The 16,457-nt window shown below is 38.4% G+C and overlaps 1 protein-coding gene and 1 non-coding gene across 6 annotated transcripts in view; both read right to left on the bottom strand.

Moving 5' to 3' along the window:
• CKAP5 (cytoskeleton associated protein 5) overlaps positions 1-16,457 on the bottom strand; it is a 108,959-nt gene that overhangs the window by 16,917 nt on the left and 75,585 nt on the right. For all 5 annotated transcript variants that reach the window (XM_055312178.1, XM_055312187.1, XM_055312192.1 and 2 more), the window contains exons 25-35: positions 12,244-12,438; positions 11,730-11,865; positions 10,417-10,505; positions 8,202-8,327; positions 6,653-6,802; positions 6,116-6,319; positions 5,785-5,920; positions 5,145-5,338; positions 3,654-3,826; positions 2,287-2,460; positions 1,973-2,093 (exon numbers count right to left, since the gene is read on the bottom strand). In XM_055312178.1, the coding sequence (XP_055168153.1) occupies positions 1,973-2,093; positions 2,287-2,460; positions 3,654-3,826; positions 5,145-5,338; positions 5,785-5,920; positions 6,116-6,319; positions 6,653-6,802; positions 8,202-8,327; positions 10,417-10,505; positions 11,730-11,865; positions 12,244-12,438 (1,698 nt within the window). The remainder of the gene's footprint in view (positions 1-1,972; positions 2,094-2,286; positions 2,461-3,653; positions 3,827-5,144; positions 5,339-5,784; positions 5,921-6,115; positions 6,320-6,652; positions 6,803-8,201; positions 8,328-10,416; positions 10,506-11,729; positions 11,866-12,243; positions 12,439-16,457) is intronic.
• On the bottom strand, positions 5,548-5,658 carry LOC129503262 (small nucleolar RNA SNORD67). The gene has a single exon (XR_008663144.1). It is a non-coding gene; the product is annotated as a small nucleolar RNA SNORD67 (small nucleolar RNA).

Below are 16,457 nucleotides of genomic sequence, written 5' to 3'. Positions count from 1 at the left end.
AAGCTTCTGTACTATCGACTTAAAGTATTTTGTATTTTTTGGTTACTTTTTGTATATTAGTCATTTGCTTTTGTGGGGTGGTACTATGAATCTGTAAATATCCATTTCTCTTCAAAATTTTAATTTATATGGGTATGGACTTGTTTCCTATTTGGTTACATTTTACTGAATATATTTCCTAAGTTTTATTCAGTTCATTGGGTTAAACCCTATCATTATCATTATTGGTTTTGATGTTGGGTCCTTCTGACCTGTCCCTATCATTCTTTGAGCCTTTTCCTACTATCTGGTACAATACGATATTCCAGGATTATCCTATATTTTTCTAATTCAGCCCTAGAATCTACCCCTTCTCCAAGGAGCTCTCATTCCCTTTTAGTGGAAAATGGTATTTAGAAGCCAAGATCTGGAGGTGCTGGTTACTGTTGGGGCATTGCTATTCTTAGGTGCTCTCAATGAAAAGAACTAGGGAATATATGTATATTATATACATACATATATATCTATAGCATATACTTATACCACATATATACATATATACACATTTACATCGATATTTATTTCTACTTTTGAAAATCATGAGTTCATACTGACACATCGAATCTAATTCTGGTTCAATACCAGAGTTTATTCTATTTTGTTTTCCTTTCATATTTTAGTGTTTTTTTTTTTTTTCTGGCAGTAAGAAATGTGACTTCTATTTTCCTTATATTTCTATGGCCAATCTCTTGGTATATAACCAATCTCCCATCTCTGCCCTCAGTCCTTCCCCATGCAGATGCCTATTTCTTCAGCTTCATTGCTGACTCCCCATTCTGAGCCACCTGCATGCTGCCTCATGCCCAACACACGTGGATATCCTCCTCATCTTGCCTGGGAATCTATCATGCCAGAGTGGCTGTCTACACAACATCCTCTTCATCTTGCTTGGGCTCTGACTCCTGACTCTGCATCATCCCTCCTGTACGACACCATCCTCACTCTTGCATTAGGCCATGATGGCTCCCCACCCCCACCACCTGCCACAAGGTGGATGCCTACCTTGCTCTACCAACTTACTGGCTTTCCGACTAGATTGTTAGGAAAGGGAAGCAGAAGAAGGGAATGATTTTTAAAAATTACATAGCTTCTTTGCTCAAAATTCTCTAATGGTGTCCCATCACACTTAAAATAAAATCCAAACAACCTATCAAGGAGCTTTAAAGATCTACATTGATGAGATGATCTCTTTTTTTTTTTTTTAAGATTTTATTTATTTATTCATAGAGATAGAGAGAGAGAGAGAGGCAGAGACACAGGCAGAGGGAGAAGCAGGCATCATACAGAGAGCCTGACATGGGACTCGATCCAGGGTCTCCAGATCACACCCTGGGCTGCAGGCGGTGCTAAACCGCTGTGCCACCGGGGCTGCCCGATGAGATGATCTCTGTCCACCTCTTGAATCTCATTCTGTACCATTCTCCCCCTTGCCCACTCTGCTCTGGGTACATGGGCCTTGTATTGTTTCCTTGAATATTCCAAACTCATTCTTCCCTATAGCTTTTGTATTAGCTGTTCCCTCTGCTTGCATCCCTGACCACCAATCTAAGTATAACTACTCAGCTCCTCTCTTTGATCACCCCATTTGAGTTATATTTACACAGTAAATGCTATTATCTGGTATTTTCTTATTTACTTATCTTTCCCTGTCCACTAAAATGTAAGTAAGTTCCATGAGATTTGGTGCCTACTTATTCAGTGCAGTATCTCCAGCTTCTGGTGAATGAATGCAAAGTGTAAAGAGCAAGTGTCTATGAGAGCCATATCCTGGGAGGCAGGTGATGACACTGAGTGGTCCCTGTGCAAAACTTTTTCATCAGGGCAGTGCTGAATGCTGCCTACACCTCCTTTAATTCTGTAACCAGTACGTAGCCATCACTTGTACAGCCTCCAATGCCAATGGAATTACTGCCATGGGTAATACCCCCATTACCTGTGTCAGAGCTTGGATGCTCGTGTTGATGTCACCACTGGCAACTTGGGAGATAATGAAATTGATTGTGGATGCTGTATTACTATGCATGTCATCGAAGTGTGGAGAAACAGCCCGGATTCTAGAGAGCAAAGGGAAAAAATTCAATCTTTGTTACAAGACATCCCAGTGGCATCTCCAGGTCTTTGTAAAGAACTGTTACCAGCCATACAGTAATCAGTTCTAAAAAGTTCTGACTGTACAGAAAGCTCTTTTCATCTGTGCATTCTCATGATCAGACACTGCTGACACTTAAATGAGAGAGATTAACTTACTTGGGTTCAGGAATAAGGACTGGTTCAAAAATGTCATCCAATTTGTGCTGAACAAGCTCTGGCATTTCACATCGGACTGTACCATTGTCATTCTCAATCTCATCTAGATCCAGCTGGAATTCTCGGCGCACCATCTGGGCTGCCTCAGGATGTCCACTCATACTTCGGGCTTGGCTAAGGGAAGCAAAAGGAGGCTCCTGAACTAAAGGAGATTTCTGAACCAAAGAGCAAGAGTAGCACTGCCAGTTGCCCCAAAGCTTCAAGACAGATGTTCAACTTCTGGTTTCAGCCCCCCTGAATGATGTAAGTCCTTGAGTCTAAGCAAGTGCCTTCAATGGGCAACAACACTGGTTCATGAATACCCTTGGAGAAGATCATTCTAGCTTGTATTTAGAATACCTTTCAAGTGATAAGTATTCTCTCTAGTTCACTAAAGCCAACAAACCTTGTACTGCTATTTCAGATGGGGCAGAAAATGATTAATAAAATATACAGACTAAAAGCTCTCTACTTGGGCAAAAATTTAAGAAAAATCTCGACTGGCTGGCTCTTTTCTGCCAAATTAACTGGTGTTTAAGTTTTTCTAATCATAAGCATTCTTCCATGCAGTGTTTGGAACATTTTATACGTTGAGGGACAGTCACCTCTTTCTAGGAATATTCACTCTTGACAGGTCAGGGACAGCATTACATCCAAGCAATAGGTATTTAAGGCTTTCAAATTCAAATTGATTAACATTAGATATTGCATATAGCCCAAAATAGAGCTGTCTTGCTTAGGAGGCTATATTTTGAGTCTCTATGCCAATTCTGTGTTGCATGCATTTTACTTATCAGCCATATCTGAAGAATAGGAACCTGAGCATGGCCAGGTATAACACAAGGAAAAAAGTGAACCAATAATTTAGCTACCTGACATTGAGTTGACACCTCTGCTAGCCAGTTGACTTCTAGGGAAGGACTGATTCATGGGATACTTATGGATACCTTCTAACTTGTTTAGAGTTATAAAATCTAAACCAATTGCCCTCCAGAGGGGATGAATCCAAGTCAGAAGTTAGAAAGATATAAGAGCCCTGCTAATGAGAAATTAGCAGGCAGTACTTACATCCTATAAGTGCGATACATAATTCTGTCCACGGAAAAGCAGTGAAAGAAGGCACAAGACTATTTAGAAGTGGTTTTGAGACAAAGACAAAGACAATGAAGACTGAAGGATTAAACATTTGGCTACAAGACATTTCCCCAGACATTCCGTCATGCATGGTAATGGCTACAGAAACTCAAGATTATGTTACAGGATAAGCTCTAAGCACACAAGGCAAAGGCCACTGAGATGTTCTTAGACAAGTGTCTCCATCTACATACTTGAGTTTGGAGGACATGTCTTCTGCTGGTCCTTTGCGCAACATGTTGGCGTTGGAGTTTATGCTCTGCGTGCGCGGAGGTTTCTCCTCCACCTGTTTTACTGGGGCAGCTGAAGGCCTCTTTGCTGACCGCTTAATCCTCTCCTCAAGCATGCTCATATCTTTTTCAGAGAGCTGTAAGAAGAGCCCAAATTTAATTTATTCTCTCCAGAATATGAAGAGAATTAAAAACCTAATTGGAAGATTCAAGAGTCAATATCCATTCATATATTGAAGCAAGCAGAACCTACTATGTTGGTGTAAGTTTATTTTCAAAACACTAGCTACATTTTAAATCAACTATTGTTCAAACTTTCTATATTAGAAGACTCTATTTAAGAAAGAATACAAAAGGAAAGGATATTAATAACTACAAAAGAAAAGACCAAAGAGTAAATGACGCTTCCTCATGTCTCTTGTGTCACCACTATGTCAACTAAAGGCAAGAAGCCTCACTTTTTTTAATTTTTTTTATTTATTTATGATAGTCACACAGAGAGAGAGAGAGAGAGAGGCAGAGACACAGGCAGAGGGAGAAGCAGGCTCCATGCACCGGGAGCCCGATGTGGGATTCGATCCCGGGTCTCCAGGATCGCGCCTTGGGCCAAAGGCAGGCGCCAAACCGCCGCGCCACCCAAGGATCCCCAAGAAGCCTCACTTTTGATCATCTGTAAAATTCCCATTTGCTTTATCTCCTTCACTGACCTGTAGTGAGGATGTAAACAGTTAACACAGGTAAAAATATATAAAAACCGTGCAAATATATATAATACTAGGATATAAGTGGAGTAAAGGACTGAGATACAACCACAAGTGACTGGCTCAAACAAGCAATAAGCAATGCGAGCACCTGACATGTCTGCATAGTGTGGCTTGTAGCTGTAGCTAAACACTCTTCTGATCTGACAGGTACCAGAATTATACCTATGAATACTTGCTCACTAAAAACTAATTGCACTAACAATTCTAGAGCAGATTTCTTAGGCAGAATATAAACCCAGACTAGCTCAGGATTTCATTCAAAAACAGTCCTCAGGACACTTGGGTGGCTCAGTAGTTCAGCGCCTTCCTTAGGCCCAGGGCGTGATCCTGGAGTCCCAGCATCGAACACATCGGGCTCCCTGCATGGAGCCTGCTTTTCCCTCTGCCTCTCTGTGTCTCTCATGAATAAATAAAATCTTAAAAAACAAAAACAAAAACAGTTCTTGTTTTTAAAGCAACTGTATAACTTTTCTTTCTCAGAAAAGAAAATCTGATTTCCAGTAAGACATAGCATAAATTGCCCTACAACAATCAGAGACACCCTCAAGGGTTTATTTGGACTCTAGGACACACTGGGTTAAGCTTAATAAAACGTGATAAACACTTAGCTCGAGTTGCAATGACATGAAAGCTGACCCCTAAGTGATTCTGCAATTCACATGTTGAAAATGTTCAGAGAAAAGTCACTCACAGTTCCAATGAGTTTGAACACCTGATCTCCATGTACATTGTACACAGTGACGATGGTGTTGAGGGCAGCATTGCGCACAGCGTTGTCACGGTCTCCTATGTGAATCGCTATCTCTTTTAAGGCTTTCCCTGGGGTTGGTTGGCAAACATTCATGCCATAGGACTCAACCAGACACCCCAGTTCTTCCAGGCACTCTGATGGGGGAGAAAGGTTAAATTAACGAGACCCAACACACATTCGGCTTAGAGACTTTATCTTTACTAGATAAATTTGCCTTAGATATGTGAAGGACTAAAATCTTATTCTGTCTCTACTTAGAATTTTTCCTTGTTTACTGCTTTCTGATAAAACACATAATAAAACAATAGTGTTACAGCAAGTGCTCCTGGAAGAAAGGGATGCCTGTGAGTCAGATGGCCCCTGTGCACTTGATTTTGTCACCAGGGTGGTACTGAGTGGTGCCTGTATCACCTGATACTCTGGCTCCACCAGTGTGCAACTCATCACTCTCACAGTCCAAATCAGAAGGTTGGAATCAACTACATGGACACTGAAGAAATGTCCTTGTTCATCTACAAACTATTTCTTTTAGAGGTCACTGCTGTACAAACTCATGCCTCAACTTAAATTGTTGCTTCACCTGCTCTTTGCTTAGAGTTTTTGGATTTGGTTCCTTCCATGATGAAGGGGAACATCTTGCTGGCTGGGTAGACAAGGCACATCCGGTTCAGGATGGCACGGACATCTTTACGAATGACATCCTTTGGTTCTCCAACCTAGTTGACAAGGAGAACAATGAATGAGGCATTTCCTGAGGGGCAAAGGGTCCTCCCATGTGTCACTACATCTTGGAAGAACAGGGGCACAAGAATGAATGGTGGAATAAATGAAAAAGGGAGAGGGAATCAAGGGTGGGAACTGAGGTCAGCTGAGAACTTGGGCAGTCTTTCAGAGTGAGAACAATGTATTACCTTGAGGATGAGATAGGGGATGAAGGAAGATGCTTCATTCTCAGTAAGATGATACTCCTCCTCACTTAGCAGGGTGAAGAGTAATTTTAAATATTCTAGGGTTTTCATCAGGACGCTGGTATTGGTGTCAAAAAATCGCAGGGTAAGCCACTTTAAGATAAGATCCAGGCAACCAATAACACCCTCTTTTTCACTCTCCAAGTGCTTAAAACAAAAGACAAATAAAATTGTATAAAAATTTAAGTTCCATTAGGTAAGGACCTTATAGATTTTACTAGAGTCCAAGAAGAAAACTAGATTCTTATGATTATATTTAAGACCTAAAATTTTGATTAAATAAATAATACACTCATGTAAAAAAAAAAAATCTAAAATTTTGAGAGTCATTTATTCTATCAAATAATTAAAAAGCCCCCAAAACAGAGAACATGGTGTATTCTAGTTTCTTCTCAAGTCATGTTAACTTCTGGTTATTTCACAAGGCTCAGTATTCTCATAGATCTGATATACATGTGTATTTATCTACAGCAAACCTACATCAACCATGACAGCAAGGGCTTTATTATGATGCTGAAAGTCTGAGTGAAACATCTCATCTTGTAACCACTTAGCCACACAGCTAGACATCTGAGTCTTTAGTTGCTCAATGTATTCATCCCGTGGAGTAGTAAAATTCCACTTCAGCACCTAAAAAAAAGTCAAAAGGGATTATAAGATGTTCAACTGAAATGAGGTAGAGAACATTATTTAAAGCATCTGCAGAAATCAATTTAATAGAATATTTTAAAATTTGACAAGGTTAATTTGTTATTAAATATGAATGCAAAATGTATTATCAAGCAGTCATACTTCTGGAAGCTTAACTCAACATCTTCTAGGAATAGAATATTCAGCAATTCTCACTAGAAAAAAAATCAATGCTCTATTAATGTACAACATGGTGGATGTTATTGGCACAATTTTAATAAAGGAAAAATTTGAAATATCAAAATTAAAAATGTACATCCATTCTAGTAGGAGTTTAATAAAGATATATTCACATATGTGCACAAGTACCGACATTCAAAGATGCTTACGGCAGAATAGTTTATAATAGTGAAAGACTAGAAGCAACCTAAATGTTTATATTGTGGGTTGGGGATAAAGAAAGGTACATACATATGACGTACCGAAGAATGAATGGATATATGCATAAGTTAATGTAATGACCTTTAAGATATTACAATCATTAAAAGAAAAAAGTAAAATACAGAACAAAGAGTATAGAGCATGTTCCCCGTGTGTAAAAAGCAGGCTATATATTTATATATATATGATTATATAGTATGAAATACTCATACTTCTGAATACACAAACACACTGGTAATATCTTCTCTGTGGAGGGAGACTAGAGGAAGACTTGCTTCTCATACTACATACACTCTGGAATTTTCATACTGCTTGACTTTTTTTTTTTTTTTTAAGATTTTATTTATTTATTCATGACAGACACACAGAGAGAGGCAGAGACACAGGCAGAAGGAGAAGCAGGCTCCATGCAGGGAGCCCGACGTGGGACTCGACCCCGGGTCTCCAGGATCACACCTCAGGCTGAAGGCGGTACTAAACCGCTGGGCCACCTGGACTGCCCCTGCTTGACTTTTTAAAAAACAATGTACATATTTTGACAAAACATCTAACTGCCTAGGAACACCAAAACAACATAAAAAGAGGAAGCAGAAAGATAAGTCACCAAATCTGTCTTTTGAGGTGTCAGGTACATGAAGGATTAAACAAGCAGCCTACTACAGATGTGTAATTCATAAAAATCAAGGAGTATTTTCCATTCTTTGATTATAAAAATTAAAACAATTAATGTTTCTTTCCATTTGGAGGAAGAATAGGCAATAATAACTCCATTCTATAGATCCTTTAGGAGCTAATGCTCCCATAAAGCTGTCCTAGAGAAGAAACAAGCTATAATTTATAAGCAAAAGGTTCAGTTCATTATTAGGTATTTCACAATGAAATGAATTTCATAAAGTTATTTTTGATTAGAAAAACAAAAAAGCAAAAAAACTCTTGAAAGTTCTTGTCCCTTCCTTACCTTTAATCCTTTTTCATCCTTCATTCTTTGCTCTTTTCCATTTGGAACAACAATGAATATAGGACCAGATTTGTCTTCATCCTCCTTTAAGCTGGTTTTGCTAGGTACTTTCTTCCCTTGTGCACTCTACAGCCAAAGTTCAGGGAACACTGGTTAGCTAGGCTACTAGTCTTTGGGAACATGATGTTATTACCCAGTAAGCAGGCATTCTATAAACCATGTACTCTCTATATTATATTCTCCATGAAAGAAACAGATGAGCAACAGAATCTTAGATATACTATGTTTCTGTATAGGTTTTCCAGAAATGTTTCTCTCTTTCTTTTTAAGTAGTCTCTATGCCCAACATGGACTCTAACATGGGACTTGAACTCATAACCAAGAAATCACAACCTGAGCCAAAATCAAGAGTTGGATGCCCAACTGAATGAACCATTCAGGCGCTCTCAGAATTTCTTTTTTTAAAAAGATATTCTTTTTTTTTTTTAAGATTTTATTTATTTATTCATAGACACAGAGAGAGAGAGAGAGAGGCAGAGACACAGGCACAGGGAGAAGCAGGCTCCCTGTAAGGAATCCAATGAGGGACTTGATCCTGGAATCATGCCCTGAACCAAAGGCAGACAGACGCTCAACCAGTGAGCTACCCAGGAGTCCCTCAAAAATGTTTTTAGTACATTCTCAAGTAACTGTGGGTTACCAAGGCATGTAATGTAGTTGGAAAAACTCTAAAAAAAGTCTATGACCCAGACCAATGACAGATGATAAAGATTTCATCCATCCATTCACGCAAGACACACACACACACACACACAGAGAGAGAGAGAGAGAGAGAGAGAGAGGCAGAGACGCAGGCTCCATGCAGGGAGCCCGACACGGGACTCGATCCAGGACTCCAGGACCACGCCCTGGACTGAAGGCGCTAAACCACTGAGACACCCAGGCTGCCCGGGTCATAGACTCTTTATTGGACAGCTCTTTTCTTTCTTGAAATCTTTGACACCATTTACAGCTTTCCACATTAATGACATTTTAAATGGCATTTACACATCTTAGTCAAGAAAGCTTTTCTGTTTCTCTTCATATAAAATGTATCTCTGTCACATCAATATAACTGGATATTCTCTGAACCTGTTTCTAGAGAAACTTGCTAGGAACATTTTAAATCATTATTAAAGTGGTTTTGAAAAATAACCTAAGATTCTGAATCTTTGTATCAGATAGAAGAAAATAGTGAGCATTCAGAATATGTTTTTTTTTAAGATTTTATTTATTTATTCATGAGAGACAGAGAGAGAGAGAGAGAGAGATAGAGAGAGAGAAGCAGAGGGAGAGGCAGAGGCTCCGTGTAAGGAGCCCAATATGGGATTCAATCCTGGGACTCCAAGATCACGTCCTGGGCAGAAGGCAGGCGCTAAACCACTGAGCCACCCAGGGATCCCCAGAATATGTCTTTAAAATAATATTTGATTTTCAAAACTGGCACCATTATTAATTATTAATGTAAATGTAGCAAAAGTCCATTATTTCTAGTAGGCCAGAATTTCTTTCTAGTTCAAACACTGAAGTCATTCAGTTAAAACAAGTATGAGATCATTTATGTGAAACTGCTTCATAAACTGCAAAAGACTGGCGAAAAAAGTATAGCATTAAGAACAGAGTCAAAAATACTTCAAAGCACTTGTGATCAAAATACTAAAATAAGCACTTGTTAAATTTGGGATGAGGACAGTGGGGAGGACAGGAAAAGAACAGCTTCACTGGACAGTTTAGAAGATAATTACCTATTTAAATTAACTCACAGAGTTAAAGGACCATGCATAGGGAAGGAAACAAATAACTGTAATATTCAAAGGAACGGCCAGAGTGCTCATTCTATATAGACATATAATAATAAATGTACTGGGGGCACCTGGGTGGCTCAGTTGGTTGAGTGTCCAACTCTCAGTTTTGGTTCAGGTCATAACCTAATGGGTCATGAGATGGAGCTCAGAGTCAGGCTCTGCGCTCAGCAGGGAGTCTGCTTGAGGCTTCTCTCCCTTTGTCCCTCCCCGGGCTTGGGCTTGCTCATACTCTCTAATAAATAAATAAATCTTAAAGAAAAATAAATAAATAAGAGTAGTAATGATCATAATTTGATCTTTTCTAATAGAATGACTCAGTGTACAAAACACTTAAAAGCAATTCTACATCTAACTATGCAGAGTTAACATACCTTTGCTTTAGAGGAAACTCCTAGAGCTTTGGCCTTTTTCGGATCAGGTTTGGGTTCTACAGTGCTGGAAACAGAATCTTCAACAGGTGCTTTGAGAAAAAAAAGGCATCTACTATAAATATAAACTCTAATATCAGTTTATTCTGGGTAGGTTAAATATATAATGATGAAAAAGCCTATAGTTTTAAATGTGTCAATTTAGAAAGTATTTTCAATTAGATTTTTCCTCATCTTTTTTTCTGCCTCAATTACTTTTTTTATTTTAAAGATTTTATTTATTTATTTATTCATGAGAGACACAGAGAGAGAGAGAGGAAGAGACACAGGCAGAGGGAGAAGCAGGCTCCATGCAGGGAGCCCGATGTGGGACTCGATCCCGGGTCTCCAGGATCACTCCCTGGGCTGAAGGCAGGCGCTAAACCGCTGAGCCACTCGGGAGTCCCATGCTTCAATTACTTTTTAAGCATAACCCTAAGAAATTAACTCAATAAATTTCCATCTACTTTGCCAACAGTTAAGTTGAAGTTTTAAAACTATTTTCTAAATAACAGTTAAGAAACCCTCTTTCCTAGATGGACACTTCCTTAAGGATAGGGTCTGTCATTGCTGATAGTATTTATTTACCATATAGCAAGATTCCAACAAATGTTGTAATTGAATATATACTTTGATACCAACAGTTGTACACTGTAAAATTTCTAACCCTATAGTATCAATAGTTTCTACACCACCAAATGAATAACATTTCATTTAAGCAGGAAGTCTAGAGAAGTGGTTACAGATTAGAGTTTTATTTATACATGATGGAATTTTAACATTAGGATGAAGAAATCAAGAATTTTCTCTAAGAGATTAGTAAATACTAGAATGAATCAGCAAACGGGCAATTCAGTGGAAGAACTCATTTGGGAATGAGAAAGAGGAATTATATGCTGGTTCAGGCACTGATTGGTTGTCCTTGTGCCAATCACTTAATCTTTTAGGTTTACTCATCTCTTAATAAAGGGGATTAAACTAGATGGTCTCAATTCACCCTCTAACATTTATTAATAGCAGAAAATGTATGGAAACCTTAAAAATAGTACAGAACACTCATTTTCTGGAGTATTTCAATGTGCTATTCCAAAACCCCTTTTTGGACTTTGAAACCAAATTAATCATTTTCATACCTTTAGCACAATTTCTAGCATAAACTTAACAAAATGTTTGTGGTAGAAGGATAAGGAGGGAAGGTGGGAGGACAGGAAAGAGGACCTAGGATCTAAGCTGTTAGGAAATACAGTAAGAAATGATAACTCTCTCAAAATAGTTACCTGAAGATGGCTGGAATTTGGCTGGAGCTGACCCTCCCATTGGTTTGGAACTTGCTTTAGCAGATGCAGCAGGCTTGGCTGGCATGTTAGCTTTGGCTTTCTCTAGCATGGCCAATACTTGATCTTTAGAAGTTGGCTAGGGAGGCAACATAACAGGAGAAGTGAGAGGCCACATACATGATACTCATACTATGCTTACTAACAGAGCTGCTGTCAAACACATCATTGAACTTCTAGTTTTGAAATACCTATCAAGTAAGGGAGGTGGCACACAGTGCAAGAGAAGTAACACATTATGAAGTCATACTAAATTAGCTACCATTCTAGAAGGGTAATTTTTGCCCCTGCAGAGTCAGGTTCTTTGAGTTCTGTGTACTGTTCGATATTGTAGATTTGCTCTCATTGGGATTTCAAGTGCAACTCCTAGGAGGTAATATGATCTCTTGCCTATATAAATTCATGTTCAATATTTTTCTAATGGCTTTTAATAGCAGCAAACCACAAGAAGTAGTACCTTTAGTTTCCCGGTAGCCTTGGCCATTTTCTCATATCCCAGATGCATCATGAAGAACGGCAAGGCATCTTGGGCCTTCTTCCGCACATCTCCATTGCGATCCTCCAGGCATGAATAGAGATGGGGAACGCAAAGGATAAGGTCTGTGGGGGTGGAACGAAGAGTCGGTAGTTTCTCAGCCAGCCAGCCCAGAAGCTGCCAAAAGAAATAAAGACCAGTTATACACTTCAAGTGGAAAATTATTACTTACATCTTATGCTTTATGACTGCCTCAGTACCAAACACTAAATTAGTTCTTACGCTACAACTTTCCATTATAAAATCAGTAATTTTCATTGTTCAAGAACTACACTGTATTTAAATAATATACACAAAGATGACAATCTTCTTTAAGATAAGGACATGGTGGGCAGCCTGGGTGGCTCAGCAATTTAGCACCACCTTCAGCCCAGGGTGTGACCCTGGAGACCCAGGATCCAGTCCCCATCAGGCTCCCTGCTAAGAGCTTCCTTCTCCCTCTGCCTGTGTCTCTGCCTCTCTCTGAGTCTCTCGTGAATAAATAAAATCTTTTTTTAAAAAAAGAAAGATAAGGACATGGTTCTTTGGACCATACTTAGGCATTAAACTCTAAAGTTCTGGGGCACCTGAGTGGCTCAGTGGTTAAGTCTCTGCCTTTGGCTCAGGTCGTGATCCTGGGGTTCTGGTGGGATCGAGTCCCACACTGGGCTCCCTGTAGGGAGCCTGCTTCTCTCTCTGCCTATGTCGCTGTCTCTGCCTCTCGTGAATAAATAAATAAAATCTTAAAAAAAAAAACTCTAAAGCTTTACTTTTTTTTTTTAACTCTAAAAGCTTTAATAGTTCTTTTTTTTATTTTTTATTTTTTTTTTTAGTTCTTAATGTATTTTAAAGATGAACAACTTTTCACTTATCTTTTTAAAAAAATTCTAAGAATTTACCTAGCCAGAGAAAATGCAGAACACTTATCTGATCAGGGGAGGACAAGTTCTACCAGGACTTCTGTTTTCAGCCTTATATCAACAGTTTTTCTTTATTCCTTCAAAATAATTCATATCTCTATTTTTTAGCTGAAGTTTGTATTGATAATTGTAGTCATATGGAGTTATATAAGAAATAACACAGATCCCATGCACTCAGTTTCCTCCAACAGTAGCACTTTATAAAATTATACATAAGGACACCTGGGTGGCTCAGTGGTTGAGAGTCTGCCTTTGGCTCAGGGTGTGATCCAGGCGTTCTGGGATTGAGTTCCCCACAGGGAGCCTGCTTTTCTCTTTGCCTGTGTCTATGTCTCTGCCTCTCTCTCTCATGCATAAATAAATAAAATCTTAAAAAAAATAAAATTATACTGTAGTATCACAACCAGGATATTGACAGATACAATCCACTGATCTTGTTCCTAATGCCCAGCTTTGCTGTTGTCATTTTTGTCTGTGTGTATACTTACTTAGTGCTAGGATTTTATCACATATATTTTACTACATCTGACATCACAGTCAAAATTTTAAGCAGTTCCATTGTAAGGATCCCTCATGTTGCCTCCTTTATAACCACAAGCATCTCACTTCTCCCATTCCAATCCCTGGTAACTACTGATCTGTTCTCCCTTTCTAAAATTTGTAATTTTAAATATATTCAATAAATGGAATCATATGGTATGTAACTGGGGCTGGGTTTCACCACTCAACATAATCCCTTGGAGATTAATCTCAATTGTTGCACATATCTGATTCGTATATTGCTAAATAGTATTACTATACGGACATAAAACAGTTGGTTTAACCTTGCACCTGTTGAAGGATATCTGGGTTGTTTCTAGTTTTTTTGTATCATGAATGAAGCTGCTATGATTATCTGTGAATAGATGTTTATGCAGACTCAGATTTTCATTTTTATGGAATAAAAAGATCACAATTGCTGGGTCATATAGTAACTATATGTTCAGTTTTGGGGTTTTTAAAAAAGACTTGAGAGAGAGAGAGAGCGTTTGTGTGAGGGATGGGGCAGAAGGAGAGGGAGAGTCAGAATCTCAGGCAGATTCCCCACTGAGCCTGGAGCCCAACGTGGAGCTCAGTCTCATGACCCTGAGATCATGACCTTGAGATCATGACCTGAGCTGAAACCAAGAGTTGGACCCTTACTGACTGAAGCCACTCAGGTGCCCCTTATATGTTAAGTTTTTGTTCTTTTTTTAAAAGAGACTTTATTTATTTATTTATGAGAGACACAGAGAGGCAGAGGGAGCCTGATGCAAGACTCAATCCCAGGACCCCAGGATCACGACCTGAGCCAAAGGCTCATATAAGAAACTGCCAAACTCTTTCTCAGAGTGGCTATACCATTTTACATTTCCTCCAGCAGAGTGTTCAAATTTCTTTGCATCCTTGCCAGCATCTGGTGTTATCACATTTCAGTAATTCTGATAGTTGTAGTGATATGTCAATATAGTTTTAACTTATATTTCCTCATGGCTAATAATACTGAAAACTTTCATGGGCTTATTTGCTATCTGCATATCCTCTTCAGTGAAACATTTATTCATGTATTTTGACCATTTTCTTTTCTTTCTTTCTTTTTTTTTTTTTAGTAGACTCTATGCCCAGTGTAGGACTCAAACTCATGACACTGAGATCAAGAGTCGTATGCTTCACCAACTGAACCAGTCAGGCGCCCCATCTTTTGGCCATTTTCTAATTAGTTTTTTTTTTTTTTTTACTGTTTTGCGAACTCTTTACATATTTTAAATAATGGTTATCAAGTATTGAGTTTGCAAATATTTTCTCCAGCAGTGTACCTGCTTTTTCATCATCTTCACATGGTTGCAGAGTGTAAAAGTTCGTAATTTTTATGAGGTACACCTTTATCAATTCTTTCCATTGATAGGACTGTGGTTTTAGTGTCAAATCTAAGAATTCCTTGCCTGAAGAATTTCTATATCCTGAAGTTTTTCACTGATGTTATCTTTAAAAGTTCTAAAGACTTGGGGTGCCTGTGTGGCTCAGTTGGTTAAGCATCCGATTCTTGATTTCAGCTCAGGTCTTCATCTCAGGGTCAGAAGTTCAAACCCCATGCTGAACTCCATGCTAGGTGTGGAGCTTACTTAAATAAATAAAGTTTTATAGATTTATGTTCTACATATCAGTCCATGATCCAGTCTGAGTTAATATTTCTACAGGATGGAAGGTTTAGATTGAGGTTCAGTGTTTTATCTACAAGTGTCAAAGGCTCTAGAGTCATTTGTTGAAAAGGCTAGCTCCTAAATTACTTTGGTAACTTTGTCAAAAACTAGTTGATCACATTTGGTGGGTCTATTTCTGGGTTTTCTCTTCAGTTCCACTGACCTTGATCTGTCCTCTGTCTCCCAACCTCTAGGTCAGTTTCTTGATTATGTTAGCAATATGTAAGCCTTAATATATGGTAGAGTGATTATTTCCATGCTTTTCTTCTTTGTCAAGATTGTTTTACCTAGAATATACATCTTAGAATAAACTTCTATTTGTCTATAAAAAAAAAACTTGCTGCAATTTTGATGGAAATTACATTAAACCTATAGGTCAATTTGGGGAGAATGGACATCTCATTGAGCCTTCCTATCTATGATCATGGCGTATCTCTCCATCTATTTAGGTCTTCCTTGAATTCTTTCATCAGCATTCTGTAACTTCCAGTATACACATTCTGTATTTGCTTTGCTAAGTGTACATCTAAGGATTTCATTTTCTTTGGAGTAATTGTACATGGTATTATTTTTTTATTTCAATTTCCATATGTTCACTATATTATAAAGAGATGTGATTGATTTTTGGGTGTTAATTTTGTATCCTACAATGTTACTGAACTCTTTTATTAGTTTACTTGTAGATTCCTTAGCATTTTCTGTGTAGATAGCCATGTTATCTGCCATTAAGGATAGTTTTACTTTTTTTCCAATCTTTCATTTCTTTTTCTTGCCTCATTGCAGTGACTAGAACTTCCCATACTATGCTAATTAATAATGGTGAAAATGGACATTGTTTACAATCTTATGAGGAAAGCATACAGTCTTTCACCACTCTTTAGATAAGAATGATATTATCTATAGAGGTTTTCTGTAGGTGGTCTTCATCAAGCTGAGGTAATTCTTTTCTATTACTAATATGCTCAGAGTTTTTGTCTTGAACAGATGTTGGATTTTCTCAAATCCTTTTTTGTGCGTC

This window comes from Nyctereutes procyonoides, unplaced genomic scaffold (genome assembly GCF_905146905.1).
Source record: "Nyctereutes procyonoides isolate TBG_1078 unplaced genomic scaffold, NYPRO_anot_genome, whole genome shotgun sequence".
NCBI classification, from domain to species: Eukaryota; Metazoa; Chordata; class Mammalia; order Carnivora; family Canidae; genus Nyctereutes; species Nyctereutes procyonoides.
This window is presented reverse-complemented; position numbering and strand designations above follow the sequence as displayed.